General features: G+C 28.8%; 2 protein-coding genes across 2 annotated transcripts; one reads left to right on the top strand and one right to left on the bottom strand.

The window, feature by feature from the left end:
• The first annotated feature begins 18014 nt into the window (after positions 1–18014).
• Positions 18015–21579, top strand: LOC124914477 (translation initiation factor IF3-1, mitochondrial). Its single transcript, XM_047455034.1, has 8 exons — positions 18015–18374; positions 18452–18560; positions 18637–18704; positions 18815–18916; positions 19624–19680; positions 20079–20147; positions 20655–20750; positions 20834–21579. Exons 1-8 carry the CDS (start codon positions 18174–18176, stop codon positions 21455–21457), a joined length of 1326 nt encoding a protein of 441 aa, XP_047310990.1. The 5' UTR covers positions 18015–18173; the 3' UTR covers positions 21458–21579.
• A 397-nt stretch (positions 21580–21976) lies between these two features.
• LOC124915390 (trafficking protein particle complex subunit 2-like protein) lies at positions 21977–23239 on the bottom strand. Its single transcript, XM_047456096.1, has 5 exons — positions 23070–23239; positions 22886–22982; positions 22564–22642; positions 22388–22469; positions 21977–22283 (listed from the first exon to the last, which is right to left on the bottom strand). The coding sequence occupies exons 1-5, from the start codon at positions 23100–23102 to the stop codon at positions 22143–22145; spliced, it is 432 nt and encodes a 143-aa protein (XP_047312052.1). The 5' UTR covers positions 23103–23239; the 3' UTR covers positions 21977–22142.
• Between the last annotated feature and the right edge of the window lie 1105 nt (positions 23240–24344).

The raw sequence follows: 24344 nt of genomic DNA, 5'->3' as shown, positions 1-24344 counted from the left end.
TATATTTGTCGGTATAGACATAATACCGAAAGTTTGGGTAACTCTCAGCATTCGTCGGTATTGCCGATTTCGGAAAATTTAATTGGGTGTTTACCGAGAGATTTCGTAAATCTCTCAATTTAGACACTAGAGAGAAAAACTGAAAGTTATTTGAAAAACTCTCAGTTTTCCCTCGCAAGTAAAAATCACAAGAAATAAATAATCTCTCGTTTTTTCTTGCGAGGGAAAAACCAAGAGATATTTGAAAAACTATCGGTTTTTCCCTCACAAGAAAAATTGAGAGATTTTCAAATAACTCTCGGTATTTCCATCGCAAGAAAAACCGAGAGATACATGCATCGATACTGGACAGCCCCCCAAGCAAAACTTCAAATGACAAGTGAACCTAACATAAATCAAAATTAAATATAACCTAAATCTAACCTAAATCAAACATTAAACTAACCTAACCATATAATAAACAAAGAAACTAACCTTGCAGGAATAGAGCAACCAAGAAGAGTGACATCGTTCATCGAGGGCGTGGGAGGCGGTAGTTTCATGTAGATCGATGGGGCGACTTTCGGCATTCGTCGAGGGCGTGGGAGGCGGCTTCCAGTGTTCGTCGAGGGCGACTTTCGGTGTTCGTCGGACGTTTTCGAGCTGAGAAACCATAAATCTCTCGGTTTTGATGGATCTCAAATTTTTAAAAGGGAAAACCCGAGAGATTTGGGCATCTCTCGGTTTTGATGGATTTTACACAAATTTTTAAAAGGAAAAAACCGAGAGATTTGGGTACATATCTCGGTTTTGATGGATCTCACACAAATTTTTAAGAGAGAAAAAATCGAGAGATTTAGGCATATCTCTCGATTTTGATGGATCTCACACAAAGTTTTAAAAGGGAAAAAACAAGAGATTTTGGTATATCTATCGGCTTTGACCTCTATCACCGAAAGATATACTTAAATCTCTCGGTTTTAACTTTAGATTTTTTATCTTAAACATCAACAACACACATTTATCTATTTTAAAACATCTTAATTATCATCAAACACATCCTTATTATAATCAAACTCTATACACATCTTTAATATAATCAAACACAAACATACACTTCTTTATATAATCAAACACAATCATATACATTTATATAATTAATCACAATCCATATACTTTAAAAATAACACACGCACTTGATTAACTTAGTTAGGAGTTTAGATAAGCTAATTAGAAAGTTAAAGACCAATTAAATTAACAAATGAAAAAGTGAAATACCAAAAGATTTTTATATATCTTTCAGTTTTGTGATGTCAAATAACGAGAGATATGGGTATATCTCTCGGTATTACCATTCAAAACCGAAAGATGTTTAGATATCTTTCGGTATTTCACTTCTTCATTTTTTTAATTTAATTGGTATTTCACTTTCTAATTAGTTTGAACAACATTAATTTAATACATTTCATATCTTTAAAACATTACACAGTCTCAACACTTCCTTATAATCAAACTCTACACACATTCATATTATCATCAAACACAAACATATACACTTCTTTATATAATCAAACACAATCATATACATTTATAAAATTAATCACAATCCCTATACTTCAAAAATAACACACACTTGACTAGTTTAGGAGTTTAAACAACCTAAAATAGAAAAAAACAAATTAATGAAAAACAAATACCAAAAACTTTAGTAAATCTTTCGGTTTTAATATTAAATAGCGAGAGATTTATTAAAATCTTTCGATATTGACTTTAACACAGGTTTTTTGGGGAGAGTCAAAACCGAGAGTTTATTGAAAATCTTCGCAAATACCCTCATTTCAACACTTAAAATTATTTTGTGTTTTTTTGAGGAGAGCCAAAACCGAGAGTTTATTGAAAAACTTTCACAAATACCTTCATCCCAACACTTAGAATTATTTTCTATTTTTTGGGAGAGCCAAAATTGAGAGTTTATTGAAAACCCTTCGCAAATACGATCATCCTAACACTTAGAATTAGTTTTTGTTTTCTTAGAGTCAAAACTGATAGTTTATTGAAAATCTTCGCAATTATACCCTCATCCCAACACTTAGAATTATTTTATATTTTTTTAGGGAGAGTCAAAACTCAAAACCAAGATTTTATTAAAAAAACCTTCGCAAATACCCCATCCCAACACTTAAAATTATTTTATGTTTTTTTAGAGTCAAAACTGAGAGATATTTGAAAAACCTTCGCAAATATCCCATCCCAACAATTAGAATTATTTTCTATTTTTTTAAGAGTCAAAACCGAGAGATATTTGAAAAATCTTCGCAAATACCCCTATACCAACACTTAGAATTATTTTGTTTTTTTGGGGATAGTCAAACCAATAATTTATTAAAAAAACATTCGCAAATACCCCATCCCAACACTTAAAATTATTTTCGGTTTTTTTTAGAGAGTCAAAATCGAGAGATATTTGAAAAACCTTCGTAAATACCTCCATCCCAACACTTGGAATTATTTTCTGTTTTTTACGGAGAGTCAAAACCGAGAGCTTATTGAAAAACCTTCGCAAATACCCCATCACAACACTTAGAATTATTTTATGTTTTTTTAGAGTCAAAACCGAGAGATATTTAAAAATCTTTCGCAAATATCCCATCCCAACACTTGGAATTATTTTATGTTTTGGGAGAGTCAAAACCGAGAGATATTTGAAAACCTTCGCAAATATTCTCATTCTAACACTTAGAACTATTTTATGTTTTTTTTTGGGAAAGTCAAAACCGAGAGATATTTGAAAAACCTTCACAAATACCACATCCCAACACTTAGAATTATTTTATTTTATTTTTGGAGAGTCAAAACCGAGAGATATTTGAAAAATCTTCGCAAACACCCCCAATCCAACACTTAGAATTATTTTATGTCTTTTGGGGAGAGTCAAAACCGAGAGATATTTGAAAAACCTTCGCAAATACCCCCATCCCAACACTTAGAATTATTTTATGTTTTTTTTGGGGAGAGTCAAAACCGAGAGATATTTAAAAAAAACCTTCGCAAATACTCAATCCCAACACTTAGAATTATTTTCTGTTTTTTTAGAGTCAAAACCGAGAGATATTTAAAAAACCTTCACAAATACCCCATCCCATCCCAACACTTAGAATTATTTTTTCTATTTTTTAGAGTTAAAACTGAGAGATATTTAAAAAACTTTCGCAAATCCTCATCCCAACACTTATAATTATTTTATGCTTTTTGGAGAGAGTTAAAACCGAGAGTTTTTTAAAAAATCTTCGCAAATACACCATCTCAACACATATAATTATTTTCTGCTTTTTTTTAGAGTCAAAACCGATAGATATTTGAAAAACCTACGTAAATACCCATCCCAACACTTAGAATTATTTTCTGTTTTTTTAGAGTCAAAATCAATAGATATTTGAAAACTTTCGCAAATATCCTATCCCAACACTTATAATTATTTTCTATTTTTTTAGAGTCAAAACCGTGAGATGTTTGAAAAACCTTCGCAAATACCTTATCCCAATACTTAGAATTATTTTATGTTTTTTTTAGAGTCAAAACCGAGAGATATTTGAAAAACCTTCGCAAATACTCTCATCCTAACACTTAAAATTATTTTTTGTTTTTTGGGGAGAGTCAAAACCGAAAGTTTATTAAAAAAATCTTCGCAAATACACCATCCCAACACATATAATTATTTTATGTTTTTTTGGAGAGTCAAAACCTAGAGATATTTGAAAAACCTTCGCAAATAACCCAACACTTAGAATTATTTTCGTCTTTGGGATTTGTGGTATTACCAAAAGTTTTGTAAAAATGTTCGGTAAAAATCACATTACCGAAGGTTTTAAACACCTCTTGGAAATTAATTTTAATAACTAATAATTTCTTCCTTTCGGGGCATTTACTGAGAGTTTTATAAAACCCTCGATAAATTATGTCGATAAAGGTCTCTTTTTCACTAGTGATATAGTTTCCTAAATAATAATTTGAATGTTAATTATTTAAAATATGTTTTAAAACTTTCAAATAATCTAAATAAAATTAGTTAATAATTTATTAATTGAATGATAATGTAAATATATTTAGTTTGAGAATATTAATGTAAAAATGGGTAGTTTGAGGAAGTAAATGAGAAAAGTGCAGGTAGATTTGAGAAAAATTGGGACAGGTGAGTAGAAATTTAAGGAATTTATAATTCGCATATTTATAAATATATATTATAATTTAATGGTAATATGGGTAGAAATTATAAATATATATTATCAAAATTAAATTATTATAATATATTTAGTATTTAATGTATTAATAATTATTTAAAGTATAAAATAATTTTAAATTTTAAAAATTAATAAAATTAAATTATTTTGCAACGTTTGAAAACAGTTATTGATAAACTTGTAGGATTAGAGCAATCAGCATTTATTCTCAAACGCTTTATTTCCCATAACATCCTACTCATGCAGAGCTTATTGAATGGATATGGCAAGAAAAACATATCGCCACGTGTGACTTTCAAAATTGACATTAAAAAAGTTTTTGACTCGATCAGATGGGGATCAATCCACGAATTCCTCCTTGTTGCAGGTTTTTCAATTATTTTCATTAATTGGATTGTGCAATGTGTTTCAACTCCTCACTTTGTTGTGAGCGTGAATGGTATTCATGGAGGCTTTTTCAAGGGTGAAAGGGGAGTAAGGCAATGAGACCCTATATCTCCTTACATATTCGTCTTAATAATGGAAATTCTTGACTGCATTTTAAAAATGCTTTTGAGAAGTCATCATTTCAAATTTCACTCGTACTGTAAAGAAGAAGCAATAACTCATATATGTTTTGCAGATGATCTATTTTTTGTGGCTTATGCGGATGTTGAATCTGTTAGTATAATCAAAGAAACTCTAACAATCTTTTCGAGTATTACAGGTCTATACATCAATGAGGACAAAAGTCAGGCTTTCTATGGAGGGGTTAATGAAGAAAGGAAAGAAAACATTTTCAATATTATGGGAATCAAGGAAGGTGAACTACTAGTGAAATACCTTGGAATACCCCTGTCATCAAAACAACTCAGATACAATCACTTTAGACAACTGGTAGAAAAGGTTAGAAATTCTGTCTTGGGTTGGGCTACGAAAAAACTGTCTTATGCATGTAGAATCGAGCTCGTTAAAAGAGTCATCTTTGGAATTATTGGCTACTGGGCACAACAGATAGTCATCACAAAGAAAGTAATGGCTGAACTCGATAGAATCATGAGAGACTACATATGGGAAACACAAGGCAGAGGAGGAAAAAAAAAGTCAAATGGGAGGATGTTTGCACTCCCATAGAAGAAGGAGGACTAGGAATAAAAAGTTGTGTTAAATGGAACAAAGCACTCACCATCAAGAGCTTATGGGAGTTGGAGCAAAGAGCAGACTCCCTATGGGTCAAATGGGTGCATAGAAGATTTATGAAAGAAGCAGAGTATCTGGACACTAAGCATCAACGAAAGAATTACATGGTCATTGAAGAAAATCCTAAAAACAAGAAAAGATGCCTTTCAAATGGTGAAAACCACAATTGGAAATGAAAGAGGGGTACTATTCTGGCATGATCCTTGGCTGGATAATATTCTCATTATATTAAAAGAATAAATGCAAGGAAACAGAGTTAGAAGAGAATACATCAAGTACTCATTTAGAGACGTCTATGAAGGTAGATGAGATTCACTTTTGAGGCGTATTCCAGAAGGTGATAGAATCCTAAACCTAATGAGGCAGAAACAACTCAATGAAAATAATGATGAAATAAGCTGGAAAACAGAAAGCAATGAGAAGTTTATTATAAGAAAGGCATGGGAAATGGTTAGAACAAGAGGACATGAGGTAGATTGACATAATGTGGTATGGTCTCCAAAGATTATTCCTCGTCACCAATTTATTCTCTGGCTGGTATACAGGAAAAGGTTGACAACAAAAGACAGAATTCGAAAATATATAAACATTCCTGATATCAACTGTGTCCTATGTTCGGGAGTTGAGGAAAGCATAAACCATTTATTTGAGGAATGCTCTTTTGTAATACAAATCTAGAGGATGTATGATGCAAACATGAACATCATCAACTTTCCAAGAATATGGGAAGAAATCCAAGAGTGGATGAAGAATAAAGCAAAAGGAATATCCTTCTATGTAAATATGTTGAAATGTTATTTTGGAGTAGTAATCTACAATATCTGGAAAGAAAGAAATTCAAGAACTCACAGTGGAAGAAGTAGAACCGCTGAAGATATTTGGAGAGATATAACTTCAGATGGAAATGCACTCATTCAATCCTGGAGAGGAATCGAAAGGAATGAAGAGAATAGAAAGATCTGCCATATATGAGATATTTCGTTTGAGAAGGTCACAAGTAGAATAAAAGTAAATCGTTGTATGCGCTAATTGATTATTGTTATTGTCTGTAATTCAATTATTGTTTCATTGTCAAATCTAGAAATTGTCTAGATCTGATCTTAAACTTTTGTATTTTTTCCCTCTTTTGGGTTTTTTTTAATGAAATGGCATTAAGCTGTTTTCCAAAAAAATAAAAAATAAACGTCATTTGGGACTACTTATTAGGCCAATTGAAATTACGAAACTCTTATTTTAAACATGACAATTTAGGGTACTTAGTGTTACAGTTATACAAAACGTACTTGAACAATTTCAAACATTGTTAACTTATTATCTATGTAAAATTTATATATAAAAAATAAAAGATTTATGTCATTAATTTAACTACGGAATGAATTAAAAAATTGAATTATCAATTATTTGAAATTCGTTAGTTAAAACTCTCCATTCGCTGAAATTCAGTAATTAAATTAGTGATATTAAACTTTTATTTATTATAAATGTCATGTAGATAATAAATTAATGGCGTTTGAAATCGTTAGGACAAAATCTTGTTTTATATAATTTTAACAATAAAAAGCTTCAAATTATAAGATTTGAAATAAGATCTTCCAAATTCTTATTTCTCCAGTAAAGAGTTCTTATTTGAAAATTCAATTCATTTTAATATAGACATAATTTCTAGAAAACCAAGGTTAAATTAATCTAATTTGCTAGTTCAAGATTAGTACATATGGATTTGATTGTAAAAGATAACAAATGAGAGCGCCCGACCTATAACTCTTGCGGAACTTGAGGATCTTGATCCGGTGGTTCCTCATTCGGTAACAAGGGATTCTGATGGAGAAGAGAAGTTCTCATTTTCTAATAGGAGGCAGTGCAAGAATGTGTCATGTACACTCACCATGAAAACAAGTTTATGACACATCGAGGTATATCTACGAGTGGAACGAGATGTAGATGAGAGCCGATTGACGAGCAAATAAAAAAAATCTTGAAAAAACTAGGAAAAAAATGTGAAAGCAAGAAAATCTTTTGGAAAAGAAAGACTATAAGTTTGTCCCGGTTCACTTGTGTTTTGAAAGTATAATGGAATTGATTATTTTTTCTTTTAGAGAGTTTCTCTATTTGTTGTAATATTTATTTTGGTATTTTTTATAAAAAAAATGATCATAAATTATGTCATAATTTGTTTTGTATTAAATATTTTTCTCTATGTTACATAGAATCTTCTCAATAACAAGATTAAATAAAAATGAGTCATGAAGATGAAGTTCCCAACTCACCGAGTTTTGAATGTCTGCGTGAATTTGCTATAAGCATTTCATTTTGAGTTTCTTAAATGAGTTGATTTATTTTTATTTAGTTTGTACCTTATGTTTAATTATGTCATAACTTATATTTGGAAGAAAAAAAAGTAAAAGGTTTTTTATCTTTATTTTGGTCTTAAAAAATGAAAAGAATTAAATGAATTAAGTTGGTTTAACTCTCATTGTCGTCGGTGGTCGTCCATTCGATTTGAATACCTAACATCGTGTATATTAGAATTCTCTATCAATCGAAACTAGACAAATCAAATTTTAATACGAAACAACAATATTAAGAGATCCAACAACTCAAAATTTCAAATCACTGAACCGACGACGCCATAAAGCTGTAGGATCTATTCACGTGTATTTTGTGCACTAAACTAAGTCAAAAATGTATAAGTTACAACTATTGTAAGGTGATATTTTTCCCGACAACAATTAGATACGATCGCGACAACTCATAGCACGAATAAATGGCTCGAAAGTACATGTTAATAATAATAGCAAAAGAACAATTTATCACACGCTTGCTGCGTTTACTGCTTGGCTCTAATAAAAAGGAAATTGTGTCCATTATTGCTATTATGCAGAAGACATTCATTCACTGCATTTGAAGTGTACCAATCAATGTGGGCTATACCATTCATTGTCCTTTTCATTAAATTGTTCACTTATGACACTAGTTAAAATAAAACATCCCTTTCTCACTTTTTACTATTTACCATTACAAATATATCATTTTGTTTGAATTTACAGAGAATAAGTAAACTTTTAACCCTTCCCAAACTTGTTTTTCACCTTTATTGTGTGTTCATATGTGCATATCATCTCATCGAGATATCATCGTGTCATTTCATTTTCTCTACACGCGACTTTTATTTGTCTTGTCGTTTTCTTTCATGTCACCCCCACTTGTATGAAGAATTTAATTTATGGCTAATTCGTGCACTATTTTAGAAACGTGACATAAAAGCGTTGCTTAGGATGAAATCAAAATTAGACAATTTTTTCTTACTTGTTACGGAATTGGACATTCTAAAACCTTAAAAAAAATTGGTGAATGTGAATTGAGAAGTGGGCAAAGTGAAAATTTGTATTATATAAATGGAAAATGTTTTATTTAAGATATTGAATATCTCAAGTTCGATTTCTACTAAAAACGGACTAATTGAAGTGTGGAGAATTCTTTCAAACTCCGGAAAACAAACTCGATAAGGCTTGTTTGGATGCATAAGAGGATAGATCCAAGAGACATGTCCTATTGTACCTAACATAATAATAATAGTATTTGACAAAAGGACACTCGCATCTTCTGATTGGATTGATGAATTACTTTGTTCATTATCAATAAGTTCATGGGTTACATTGCAAACAAAATAAAATAATTTGTGGGACCAATTTTACCTTTTCTTTTAATGTCATGCATATTCACTATGTAGCCCATAATGTGCCACGTGGAATAAGAAGAAAAAACCTGCTATCCATATATATCCATTGCCGGTCAATTATGAGTTGAAATAAATTCTATTTTAATTACATAAATTATGTGGAAAGAAAGAAAGAAAGATAAACCCTAAACCAGTTGGAATTTGAGTACAACTTTTGTTTAATGGTTGATATGACAATGTATTTAAATGATTTTGGAGATTTTCTTCTTTAAAGTATAATTTTTGGGATGATTAAGTCAAGTATCTGACTAATTGCTTTGGTGTAGTATCTAAAAATGTATTTGTTAATAATTTTATATTTAAGGCAAAAATGCAATATTCAATGTTTTTGGAATGATTCATTAATGTACTTCAAATGAGCAATTAATAGATACAACGTTTGAAGATATCGATTGAGAAATCAACTTCTTAGGTTTAGTTACGTCTAAAAAAGAGATAATAGATTGGTTTCAATAAAGTTGATACTGGATAGTACCTCCCGGTTCAAGTTTTTTTGTACGATCGGTTTTGTTTGTTGTGAGTCTCTTATTTCACTTGTGTGATTGTAATTTGTTCATGATCTTTTAATGTTGTTTTTAAATGTAACATGATTATAACTTATAATATTCTTTGTCATAATTTGTTTTGAACTGATTTTTATGAGTTTTCACTGTATTTTGTAAATATATACATAATCTATGAATCATTTAAGTACCTTTACTTTAGAAAAATGAATATGTTATGCTTAGATCAAATCAATGATATTTTGGAGGTTTGCCTTGGTCATTGAAAAGGGGATAGTTATGGATAAGTAATGTATGGTTTTCAATTATGGTTTTCAATCAAGTGATTCCTAAGATAACAAAGTTCATCTGTTGATCAATCCCCACTTCAAACGACTCTTCGATAAAAAAAAAATGAATAATTTTGATATTATCTTTCAAGATTATTATAGTTACATTTTCATGACTTTTACGTGACAATAGTGAATCACGGTAATTTTGTATATATTCTCAAAAAACTTGCTAACTTTTTTAATTTTGTATTTTCAATCTTTTATTATATTTTAATGTTTCTTATATATATTTTGTTCATTATTTTTATTATAATGATTAGGGCTGAAAATAGTCCATTTTAAAATTTGTGTAGCACAAATTTTTTTAATGTTTCACATTATAATAATATTTATATCTAAAATTTAAATTCTAATGTTAATATATATAATTAAGTTCATGTCACACAAAACAAAATCATTGTTTTTTGTGTTAGTGTTTTTTTTATGGTTATAAACATGAAATAATGAAATGAAACCAATTAAAGAGAATCATTAATTACTATTATTATTTATTTATTTTGCATTTGTTTTAATGGGATCCACATATTTATTGAAAGAAAGCGATATATCAATTATCCCAGTTGTTAATTTTGAATGTAAAAGTCTTTGTTATAAATGTTACAATTTTGTACCCCATTAATAGCGTTTATTGTTTTCATTAAATTAGATATTATTATTATTTTATTTATATATTTAAAAAGTTAACATGATCTCGTACGGTAAGAATAATATAATTTCATCTAACTTAAATGTTTTTAATTTCAAATTTAAGACTTTTAGAAAGAAAAAAAACACTTGTAATATTACCTATATAGTTATATATAGACCAGTAAGTATTTCTTTATATTTTTAGTTATTGAAATTTTGGCAATATGTGATTTTTTTTAAGGATTAAAATATGTGAAATTAGAAGTTTAATGGAAAAACTTTATTTAAAGGAAAAAAATATTTTAAAAATGCTTCATTAGTTTGAGGACTATAATATTTTAAGAAAGAAAATAATAAATATAAACTTATACATCTACAAAGTTTATTTTTTAAGTAGAAATATAACATGATATATAAACAAGCGTTGTTTAGGTATAATTACAAAAACAATACAACAAATTTTGTGTTTAAAGTGTCAGTAAACACAATTGAAACACATCGAACACAATAAGATTAATTATAAATGATCATTATATAAATATTTAAATCTTTATCCAGAAAGATAGGCGTTGATGGAAACTGAACATGACATGATAAACTCGATTCAAGGTCCGACGCTAATAGAAATTGCTTAATTACTTGAACTTTAGCGAAGAAAAATGACAAAGGGCTTTCCTACTAATAATAGTGGCGGGTCTTATGAGATCTATCCCAGCTGTCGGAATCAAATTCAGGTCAAATGATAAGCCTTGTTAAAGGTTTTCGATGAATAGGTCAATAATCCCAATTGGGATCCTAGGTTATCAAAGGACTCATGTGCCTTCTCACATGAAAGAGTAAAAATTTTTAAAAAAAATTATCATTATCCCTTACTGTGAGAGACACATAAACCTTTGGTAATAGTGGATCCCAAATGCGATAATCCACCCTCATTCCAACGGATTTATCGTCTCTCTACGATTCACTTCATAATAGCTAGACTTATTAACCTAGTAAAATATTCAAATAAAAATAAATTCATGTATAAAATTATGACAAAAGATACCATGAAAAAATGAAGGGATTCCCCCTTAAAATAAATGTAGGAACCCTAATTTTCTTATCTATTCATGATCATGGGCTGTCTTCTTTGTATATTATGAATCAAATCTCGGTCATGTTAGCCCTAGTTTGGTCAATAAGTGAAACATCTTTGATTGAGTTTTTATTTAATTTTATTGTTAATAAATTATTAAACCTACTTGATTTGCAATGAGACATATCTAGCTAAGCATGTTTGAAATTATGTCATATTATTAATTAATAATTAATATTTATAAATGTCTTTTCCTTAGTTGAAAAGCAAACAACGCCTAAATAGAGGAGAGAGAGTTTAGTCAACTTGAAGAAAAATAGGAAAGGGAGGGGGAGAGAAAGATTAATGTTGTCTTAGTTGAAGCCTGTCTCAGGATTACTTCCACCAAAACTACATAATCATGAGTGTTTATCTGTTTTGTAAACTAATTACTTATTTAGTTCCTTTGACTACTACTATTTGACCACTCTTTCCAATCTTTAAAAGTCTAGCTAAATTAATTTTTAAAGTAATAATGATTTATGTCTCACTAAAAAATTGAATTGTATTTTTGAATGGGATTAATATTTGGAGTCTTTTTTTTTTGTAGTATTATTGAGATTTATTGAGTGATACCCGAGTCTTTAAGTAGTTGCTGAAAAGTTTGGATTTATGTTGCTGATATGGAATGTTTACATATTTGGGTTACCATTCTAATTATTTGTTGGTGGACTATCTGGTTGGAGAAAAATCGTCGAACTTTTAATGATCGTACGTAGTCGTCTAATGCGTATCATTCATAATACTATTATTATGACGCTTTCTGAGATTAGTTCAGGAAAGTCAGTAGAGTTTGTCGGGGAGTTAATCGTTCTTCTCGAAGATTTACGAGCTCGATAATTTATTAAGTAAAAAAAAAAATTCATGTCATACTTTGTCGTTGTGTTTAAACGATTTATTTCATTTTTAATATACATGAACTTTTAAATAAAAAATAAAAAATTATCTTTTACCTAACTAAGATAGCTCAAGTATTAGGAATAGTGATTCTTAAAATATCATAAATTATAGGTTTGATTCTTATTTAAAACTTCTAAATGGAGCGAAAATCATTGATATAGAGGGTCATACTAACTTTCTACCTTACTACGAGGATTAACAGAGACAGAGACAGATCTACGTGTTTTTACTAATCTAAAACTCAACCCATTTTTTAATTATTATTAAGTATATCCAAATATTTTAGAACTTGTATAGTTACATTTAATTGTCTAATTATTTTGATTTTCATTTAAAATATCTAAACTGAAGTACATGTTATAATTGTTATGGCCGTAAAGATTATGCTAACTTAGTATGTTTAAAAAAAAGTTATCTAATAATTGTTAACGTAACAAAATTGAAATAAATGAAAATATTTAAGTGAAAAGTTCATGAAAAAAACAAATTTGATAAATTTTAACATCTAAGAAAAGTTTGTTAATTAATTGTTTTTTCTAATTTAATAAAAAAACCTAAAATTTGTAACAAAAAAGTTATATTATTATCTTTTAATTACTCTTTTCTTTTTACTCAATCAATTAATAGTAAAGTAAAATGAATCAAATGATTAATTAAAATATTTTTTATTTTAAAAAACAATTTATTATTAAATATTAATATTTTAAATTATTTTTCACAATAACTCAATTTTTCGTAATTCTAACTTAAACCAAATTATTTAACTAATCTAATAACTCAGAACAATTTTAAAATATTTGAATAATTTTTTAAGTAATTCATCAATATCTTTACACTTATTTTATCATTAATCAAATTAATTAAATTATTAATTAAAATATTAAAATATTTTCTATTTAAAAAAAAATATATATATATATATATATTAATACATTTTAGTTATTTTAATATCATAACCTCGACCAATTCCAATACTTGGATAACAAGATAAAAAAAAGACAAACATAACTTCCAAACTAACACATATATAATATATATATGAACCTTTAACAATGATTATAAAATTAAAATTTTAAAATAATTGTTATTAATATTTATTTTAAAAATTTTGACTCATGTATAGGATTTAATTAGGGTGGTTCAACTGGTTGACCAGTTCGGATTGGTTACTGCATTTTACTTTACAAATCGGTTAACTAATCCGTATTTAGTATTGGTTTTACGGTTTTTATCGGTTAACCGGGTTTAACATGAAACGGTAATTCAATTTTTTAAGTTAAATATTAAAAAAAAAATAGTTATTTTTAATTTATTTTTTTATAATTTTATTTTTTTTAAACAACTCAATATAGATTATAATTTAAATTTTAAAAATAATTCATATATATAAATTATTAAATACTATAATATAACTAATATTTAAAAACAACAATAATAATAATATAAATTATAAATATATAATTAAATTAGTTTATCGGGTTTAGTAAAAAATTAATTTAACCGAAAATTGAATCATTTGACCGGTAAAAAATTAATTAATTGAAACCGCTAAAACCAGTTAACCCTAAACCGATAAATTATCTCTTCGAATATTGATTTTTCAATTTTATTTTATTTTATTTAATTAGTGGTTTATATAAATGTAGATTTTATACATTTTAAGTTGACAAACTTTTATACCAAAACATGTTTATGTGATTGAACAAAAATCCGGTGTATTAAAGATAAATTCAAAATAGTTAGATAAGACTAGACTAGGCTAGTTAAGTTAGGTAATAGAAAAAATTATATATATATGGTCATAATCATAATTATAATTATAATTATGTGATTAGAAAAAATGGAGAAAAATACTATGAATCTGAAAATTGGGTCCTCCAATTGAATATAAGAAATTACAAAAATAAATAAATAAATAAATAAAAAAAAAAAAGTAATTACGGTACTTAAACGTCATCCCGTCCATCACCATCCTTCATATCTTATCGTCAACAACCTGCTATATATAGAATCTCTTTATTTAATTATTTAATTAATTATTTTTATTTTTTTAATTTCAACCTTTGAAAATTTTGGATAATGTCAGACATTAATATTACCGTTGCTTGCTTCAATGTATCCATGGAAACTTCTTTTTAGTTTTTTAATTTGGATTCTTAATTTCAGTTGTATATAAACTAATTCATATTTGATATATTTTTTTTATCTCTTTATTATATTGGATAGTTGATTAGTTGTGTATATATTATATTTAATATAAGGAAGAGAAAATATTTGTTTGGTAAATAATTCATATACATGATCAACCCAAATGATTTTTTTTTTCTTTTTTTATAATTATTATTTATTTTTATAATTATGAGAAATAATCCCCCACCCCACCACAACGTTGTGTAGGCCTAAAGCAATTTAATGGTCCACTGCCTATATGAAATAATAATTAAAAAAATGGGTAAAATATTACAAATTCACCTAATACATATATACCTTTGAAAAGACGACGGTGGAATAAATAAATTTTTAATATTATATTAAAATAGCAATAATTCATTATCTATCACCCGTTCATGTTTCTAGACTTAAAACAGATTTGGTTCACAATATATCACAGCTTATGAAAGTGATGTTTTTTTTCATTAAAATGTGATTATTTGTGGTTCGTTTCACACCACAATTGACTCATGGATTCTATTCATTAATTTACTTGGCCGGCAACGCTAATAATTATATATATTTACAAAAATGATTGTGACACGATAATCTTGCGATATTGGGTGTTAATTAATTCTCATAAAAAGCACCCGACGACATGCAAATTGTAAAAACATTCATTGTTTATACGCCAGATTGAAACACATATGGAGATGAATGTGCGGGTATAACTAAGGATGACAATTTGAAACCGCCCCGTGAAAACCGAACCGAATTGCCCTGTTTAGGACGGTTTTTCCTCGAAACCGAACAAGGATGGGGCGGGGATGGTATTTGTGTCCCCCGCCCCGACCCGCCCCGATTTCACCCCGTTTTCACCCCGATTCTGCCCCGAATACCATAAATATATTAAATCACCCATATATTTATTTATTTACTATATTTTATAAAGGTATTAAAATTATTTCTTTATAATAATATAAAAATTTTCATATATTACAATATATATTATATTAAAAAAATCCGTTTATATAATTTTATTGTATAATTTTTTTTATTTTTTTAAATAAAAATTATTAACGGTACCCCGCGGGATTCCCCGAAACCGAAAAAAACCGAACGGGGCAGGGATGGTATTAAAAAAATCCCCGAAATTAAAATGGGGCGGAGATGGGAATTGCATTCCCCGCCCCATTGCCATCCCTAGGTATAACTAATGAAACTATCCAATTTCAAATGTAAATAAGAATCTAGTTATAACTTATTTGTTTTTAATTTAAAATAATGTATCCGATATGGAGACCTCACAATTTCTCAAATTTACATATGACATGGTGACAACTTTATTTAAAAGATTGTTTCTATTACAACTTTTTGTTATACCATTAAGTTCTATGATTTTATATGTAACTTCATTTATAAGTGATGTTTTGAAACACTTATAATTGGAGTTGGATCTGAGTTATAAATTTATTTTAAAACATTTAGTTTTATTAAGTTTTTAATTCGAACGTTGATTTAAGTGAAATAATATATTAATAAATTTAATAACATTTTTTCATTTATATTCGTCTCAATTCAAATATTCTTAATATTTCTAAAGTTGAGTAGTCAAAATAATGGTGTCACATATTTAGTGGGTGTCATGTCTCACAATGTAGCCACAATGAAATTTCCTATCCGTTTTAATCTTAGTTCTTCTAACTAGGAGCAATAATTTCACATTAGTTGTAATAGGGTATTGTATTATTCAAATAATTAAAAAATATCAAATATTATTTTACTTCTCTTTTCATCTATCAAATTAAATAATTCATTAACAAAAATACTAAAATACTTCATATTTTAAATTATTAATTTTTATTATATATATATATATATATATATATATATATATATATATATATATATATATATATATATATATATATATTTGCCTTCTCAAAAATATCACTAATAATCATTTTTTTCCTTTATATATTATTTCAATTTTGGATTATTTGTTCTTTTATGTTAGTTTTTTTTTTATATTTATTTATTAACTTATTTCAAATAAATGAACTTTGTTATTACTTAATTAATATTGTTTTTGTTGGATTTTTTTGATCTTCTAAAAATTTGATTTAATGAAATTACTTTGTCCTTTAAAAATCATTTTTTTTTTTTTTTAATTTTTCAATAACTATATCTATCTCTCTTATATAAGGGTGGCAAAATTATCAATATTATCAATATATTGAAAATATTCTACTATAAAATATCGAAAATATCAATTTTTTTATATACCGAAAAAATTTAAAATTATTGGTACGATAAATGTACACCGATATATATATATATATATATATAATGAAATTATAAATAATTATTATTTAATCTACATTTCAAGATCATTATAAATTATAAATAATTATAAATATATACATTATTGAAATTTTCAGTAATATTCAAACGGACATTTAATGAATCAACTTATTTTAGTTAATTTATTTCATTTTCCCAACATATTTGAGACTTAATTTTAAAAAGTATTTATTCTATCTCTAAACTTAATAAATTTATTTTATTTCAACTAGATTTAAGTTAATTCAATTATAAAAATATATTTTTTAAATTAAAACATGTAAATTCAAATCATTATTATTATCTAACATGAAGTGTATTATCAATTTAAAAAAATTTATAGATGCAATTACGTTTGAAGAAAACAGTTATGGAGTTCTCTTTCTAGTCTCTACTTTAGTTTAATTTGAAAATTTTATAATTATATTTATTTAGGTTAATTCTAATTTTTTAACTAATTTTAGTTTTTAACCTTGTTAATTTATGATAAAAAAATGTTGAATTCTTAAAAAGACTTTATTTTATGATAGGTGTCTTTAATTTTGAGTTTTTGTCATGTTTATGTAGTAATCCTATTGAATTGTTTTTTTTTTAAATAAATATGTTTTTTTTTATGTATCAAAATCAAAATACGGTAAATATGTCATATACATACATTTTCGATAAGATATAAAATACTAAACAATCATATTAATTATATTAATTATATTTTATTTGGAAAAATGTTTAATTCTCTTAGATTATTTGATGAAAACAATTATTTCAAACAATATTTGAAATAGTTTTGTATTTATTGAAATCACCCGGCCATGGGCTCCAGAGAAAGTTAATTGGGCCTTATATGGCCCATACAAACAGGCCTTTGGTGGCCCAATAAAGTCACGAGAGATTCAGAATTTCAGACAACAGGAAAAAAAAATGTAAGAAGAACGCTGTACGGCTTCATCAGGAAGACGCAAAATTGTTCTTCAATCGATATCCCGTTTTCTCAATCGTTTATTGAATCTGAAATCGTTCAAATACAAGATAATGCTTTCGATTTGATCTTCATACAACTTCAAGAGAATCATGGCCTTTTTATGCCGGATCAAACAATCAAAGCTTAACAACATTTCAAATCAGTTTCGCCGATGGTATTTCCAAGTTCCTGGAGGTTTAGCTGAGAGAAATATACCTTCGGTTATCAGGATTCCAAGTATTGTTGATCAACGGAGGATTCCACATGATTTCTTCTACAGTAATGTGAGATTCTTGTCGGCTCAGGTTAAGGTAATTGTTTCTCATCGTTTAAAGTTCATGATGTTACTCTTGTGTTTAAAATATTCTTGCAATCTAATTGATTACAGAAACCAAACAATCAGGGAGCACCGACGAAGGAAAAAGAAGAAGAGAGTGATGAACCTCGGTTGAATGAGAAAATTACTGCTGAGTTCATTAGGCTTGTTAGTGATGAAGGTTTATATTACTTACTAAGTATTATTGCTTGAAATTGAAGTTGATGTTCTGAATAACAATTATCTTGTTCTTGCAGGGCATTATGTAATGCCTAAAAGAGAAGCCTTAGAGAATGCTAGGAAGTTGAACCTAGACCTTGTTGAGGTTAATCTCTTTGGATACTTAGAACTTCATTTGTTTTGTTTATTAATTAGTGAAATCACTGTAGTAACATGTATGTTTTGCCTTTTCATGATTTAATTTCTTACTTGTAGGTTCAACGAAATGGTAAACCACCTGTCTGCAAAATTATGGACTATAACAGAGAGAAGTTTGCCAAACAGACGAAGGATAAAGTGCGTGTGAAGGAGAACAAGGTACAGTATTTGTTTGTTGCATCACTCTTTGAACTGTGTTTAGGGGAGGATACATGTTAAAACTATAAATGAATGAAAACATGTTTCTTTTTCTTGATCTAGAAAAGTATTTGGGTTACCTTTTATTGATGTGTTCTTTCATGTTTGTGGAACAAATAGGGCTATTTCGGTAACAAGTAAGACGATGAACATACAATTTTGTATCTGTTTGTCATTTTGGACAATTTAGCTTGTAATCGCACTAGTTTTACTTTCACTTTTGGATATATGTGCAACAAGATATAAAAGAAATTACATGATAGTAATTCAACATGATGATTATATAATGTATGCCTAACATGGGTATCAAATACTTCAATCAATAATAAGTAAAGATGTCCTGTTTATTAATGTTACAGAAATTTATTCATGGACTTGTTACATTGGATAAACATAATGGATTTGATTTTGTTTTCTAGGAGCCCTTTGATCAGTTGTAAATAGTTTAATATATTAATAGATGTTCAAACTGTAATTTGTTGATTATTTTCCATCGGTAGAGGGGTGTGGTTCATTTGTTATGCTTTGACATTTTTTATACAAATACAATAAACAAACCCAGTCCCACCCCAAGATTGAGAGGTGTAGCAGAACCTAAAATAACCCACTTAAGCTGAGTTTATAGCATACATCATATAAATGCTTATATGTTTCCTTTTCTAATGCAGACCAAAGATACTCTGAAAACTGGGGCTTGCAAAGAAATTCGATTTCCTGTTAAAGCTGTAAGTTCCTGATCTAGTGCTCTGTTTACATGTTTTGCGGAATAATTTCTTACAAGCATGAGATAATTGAAAGTCATCATCTTTTGTTCCTTGTAAGCACACCAGTTTGAAGCCACATGAGCATAATTGTCCAACTGGTCTAGTTTTTTTCACTTAATTATTCTTTTTCAAAAAGAAATGTAAATTTCATTAAAACCATGGTAAAAATCAGACCAGTGAAATACAAGTCATGCCATGTATAGCAGCCATGAATTTTAGAAAAATACAACTAGTTTAGTTTTTTTACTTAGTTCCAGACAATGAAAGTTATATCTGGTGTAGCATCACTGAAATCTAGGGCAAAATATAATGTTTTGATTACAGTTGAGCAGAGATGAAAAGGCTGGTGTGTTTTGCAGGAACAAAAGGATCTTCAGATGAAAGCAGATGCAGCTAAGAAATTAATGGAGAAAGGTTATCGTGTGAAGGTACTTTATTGTTAGTGTCTGTTCTATGATGGTGGAAAGATTTTGGTAAATGCAATAGTCTCTTGTAACTCTTTCTCGTTGACAACTAGACCTTGTTTGATGAAGGATTATTTGAATTTAATCCAAATAACCTCTTATCCCATCATCAATCATTTAATTAATCAAATCAGCAATTTAAAATATTAAAATACCCTTACTTTAAAATATTAAATACAAAACATAGTTTAGTCACTTACCCAAATAATCCACTTTGTCATCTTATTTCTCCTAAAAACAAATTGTTTGAAAATAAAACCTACATCAAACTCTGCATTTTGTGTGTTAGCAGATAAGGCCTTGTTTGATCTAGGGTTATTTGAATAACCAAGTGGTTATTACCAAATAACCTTGTTTCATATAGGTTATTGAAAATCAGGTATTTGGGTAAAAATATATTAGGGATATAAATATATAATGAAGAAAATAGAGGGTATTTTGGTGGATGATTTGATTATTGATTCAAAACAGTGTACGGTAGTTCTCGATAACAAAAAGAAACAGAGTACGCCGTCGGGTAAAGAAGGTGACGAATTCGGAGGCTATATCTTACGTGTCTCAAATCTGGTATATACACACACGCTTGCACTTTCCTTTTTTTGTTTTTGCTAATAACTGCTTGATTCAGTTAATAAATCATTCTTATCCAGATCAGCGAGTTTTCAGTAATTGAAAGTGTATCAAAAGGAGAGAAATCAGCCTATCTTGTCGCCAGGCATGTCAAATTTGGCCAGTTAAAGAAAGCAAAGAAAATTTCCATAGAAGATTTTGCAAAATCAGAGTTGCCCGAGGATGATGATGGCGAATTGAATGGCGTCTTTGATGTTGAAGAGGACGAAAAGGTTCCTTCACGTAGTTCTGGTCCAAAAGAAGCAATCCAAACAAGGCCGAATCTTCATGGCCAAAGAATGCAATCACAATCTGGTTTGAATCCTGGATCTGGGATGAGAACCGGGGCTAGTACACCTGCAAATGACATTTCTAAGCCAAAATTACCGCATCCGACTGGTGGTCCTGGTTCTTCTACAGGTACAAGTTATGGAATATTTAGCCGCCCTTCTAAAGATAATGGCGATTCAAGTGGTGGTGGTGGCAGACCTGCTGAAGATAATAGGTATAAGAAAGGAAGCGGATCTAGTTCAACTAGGGTTGGAGGAAACTCACCTAATCAAGGTCCAAACGGTTCTTCTGGTGGGAAATGGGGAATCTTTAGCGGTGAAGGCTCGAACCCGAGCCCGAACCCAAATGGGAATTCGGGTAGCCGAACTAATTAATGTAGAGGTGAGCGACACATTAATATAGGTTAACCTTTTTATTGATGACTCTAGAGTATGTACAATTGTTGTGTTCTTCGATGTAATGATTCCACATATTTTTTAGTGGAAATTTTGTTGAATTATCCTTTGTGGACAAAAATCTTTGGATTGTATTCGAAATAATGTCTTGTTTGCTGCATTTAAGCGCCCTAATTTATAGAATGGTTTTGTTCAATAATCGACAGTTGAAGATGTTAGAAAACTGTTTTTTTCATTTGTTTATATTTATAGTTTTTTTACGATGAATTTTTCGGTGAAACCGACTCAATATCTGGTTAAGTCGGATAGAAGGTATAGAATATAACCGACATAGTAGGGTCGAATTTAAATTTATTGAAAAACTGACCAAATACGATATGCAGAGTCGCTCCTAACTTGCACCCTGATGTTTCATCCAATTTGAAATCTTATCCCGATCCATAAACACATAATTATCTTACACCACAGGAAGATTTCACAAATGAAACAATATGCAGATGTATGAATAATGAAATCCATTAAACGATCTTCACTTAAAACATAAATTCAATAATTGTGTAAGAATAAACATAGGTGTGTCATTTACCCAAAGGCAAAGAACAATGTAAAAAAGATGAAAAATTGAGGTTGATAAATCCTTAAAACACCTGATGAAGCCCGATTCTCATCCGGTAGAACTTGATCCAAACGACTTGACAATGTTGCTAACATTTTCTGCAAATTTTCTAGACGTTATCTTTTTCCCAGGAACATGAAACGGGTTTGAAACTGCATCAACATAAGCTGAGTGGAACCTCCTGAAAAACTATAACACAAGATCGGTTTCCAAATGTTACTTATATATATTTTCCCATTCGTTTACCCAACCAACAGCAACTAGAAAAAAACACAAAAATCTGGAATGCTTACATTTCTAACATCTGCATCGCGAACATCAAGATCGGTTGTCACTAATATAAACTTCACTTTAGTATTGGTCAAATATCCATACCTGGTTGTACATAAACAACACACCCATGCATATTGAGAATTTGTATAGATATAACCCTAAACCCTAAACCAAATTGGTGATTGATTGTACTTACACTTTGTAGTTTTCAGTTGGATAAAGAAGACCAAGGAATGTTTCATTGAGTGTTGGCCCTGATTTCTTTGGATTATTCACTGTTGATGGAAAGAATGAATATTGGAATGATAATTCAGACAAGTTACTCAATTATAAAAGTATGATTCAAGTTTCAACCCATGTTTAATCTGTTTGCTGAAATCTGATCAATCAGTAATTTGCAATGAAAATGAAAGCAGTTGAAATGTTTCAGGAATTGAAAGCAGTTATTAGAACACAATCGTACTACAGATGGAAGCCCTAAAAGGAATGCATAATATAAGAGAAAGATAGAAAAGGACCTCTTTCATCAACAACGTCAAGGGAGCAATGGACTATGTGATGAAGCTTTAGGGCGTCGTCTGCTTCGGTGAAACTCTGGATGTAAAGAGGATTGTTCTGTTCGATTTGGATTTGGATTGGAATCAAGTTCAGTTATTCAGGATCATAAAGAAGATGAAGAAGAAGATGATGATGATGATTTACCTGGTGACCGACAACAGCAACGCAGACGATCATCTTTATCGCCGACGATGATCGATCGGACTACTATGGGGGAGACGACGGGGCGGTGGAGATCAGATCAAGCGATTCAGTGCATTTCATCTCCTTTCATGATTTGGCTCGACCGGTTTCCAAATCCGGTTCGGAAACTTCAAATAACAAATGTAGTACATCTCTTATTACATTTCATTCTTTATTCTTTATTTTTATTTTTATAGAAAATAAACCCTAAATCTATTTTATTTTTTCTCATTGCATTATTATCATTGTTAATGAAAAAACTTTTATTTATTAAAAAAATATATTTTTTTTTAATTTAAGAAATTAAGATGATTTTATTATGTGAAATTTGAGGAAATGACTCTTAAAAAGGCCTTAAATGCGGAAAGTGCCAACGCATTATTTTTAATGCGCTGATGATACTTTTATTTTTTTTGGACGAAAATGTCTCAGTCGCGTCACGTAACTTGATGTTGCGTGACGCAATTTTTTATTTTTTTATTAAAAAAAAAATTAATTATGAATTTTTTTTGGAAGAAAATGCTCAGTTGCGTCACGTAATCGCGAAACGAAAAAAAAAAAAATCATCTTGCGATTCCCTCCGAGCGATTCCCTCCGACATGGACAAAATCGTCCAAAAACAGTATGAGAGTTTTTTTTAAGCGCTGCACGTATTTAAGGCTTTTTGAGGATCATTTTCTCAAATTTCCCTTTTATTATTATTGGATATGTTTTTACTAATAATTCTTTATTATTTATGAAATAATAATATTTTCTAATAAGTAAAAAATATGAATAGCCCACTGAACTAGGCTCAAAGGTTAATATTCCCTAGCTTTATCTACTATGCCCATTGGACTTTGTAAAAGTGTCTTTCAAATCATAATCCACTATTTTAAAATTTATTTTTCTTTTTTAATAATGACAATTTAATTAAACTATTAAACCTTAACAAACAAACTAAAATGGACTTGCCCCATATATTTTCAACAAGTCCATTTATTTAAAAAAAAACAATAGAGGCTTAAGTGAAATTTACTATTTTGTTAAATAAAAAAGTGTTTAGTATAATGTTTAAAGATAAAAACAAAAATATTTATTTGATTATAATTTCAAACATTACTAAAATATTTTTTTCAATAATTTTTTTAAATAAAATTAGGTTAACCAAAAATAAAATTTCACGTTTTTTTATGTAAACTAGGGCAACCCAATTTTCAGAACCGACACTAAATATACATGAAATAGTTTTTATTG

Source organism: Impatiens glandulifera, chromosome 9 (assembly GCF_907164915.1).
Source record: "Impatiens glandulifera chromosome 9, dImpGla2.1, whole genome shotgun sequence".
NCBI classification, from domain to species: Eukaryota; Viridiplantae; Streptophyta; class Magnoliopsida; order Ericales; family Balsaminaceae; genus Impatiens; species Impatiens glandulifera.
Note: the sequence above shows the minus strand (reverse complement) of the source record. Positions and strands in the feature narration are given on the sequence as shown.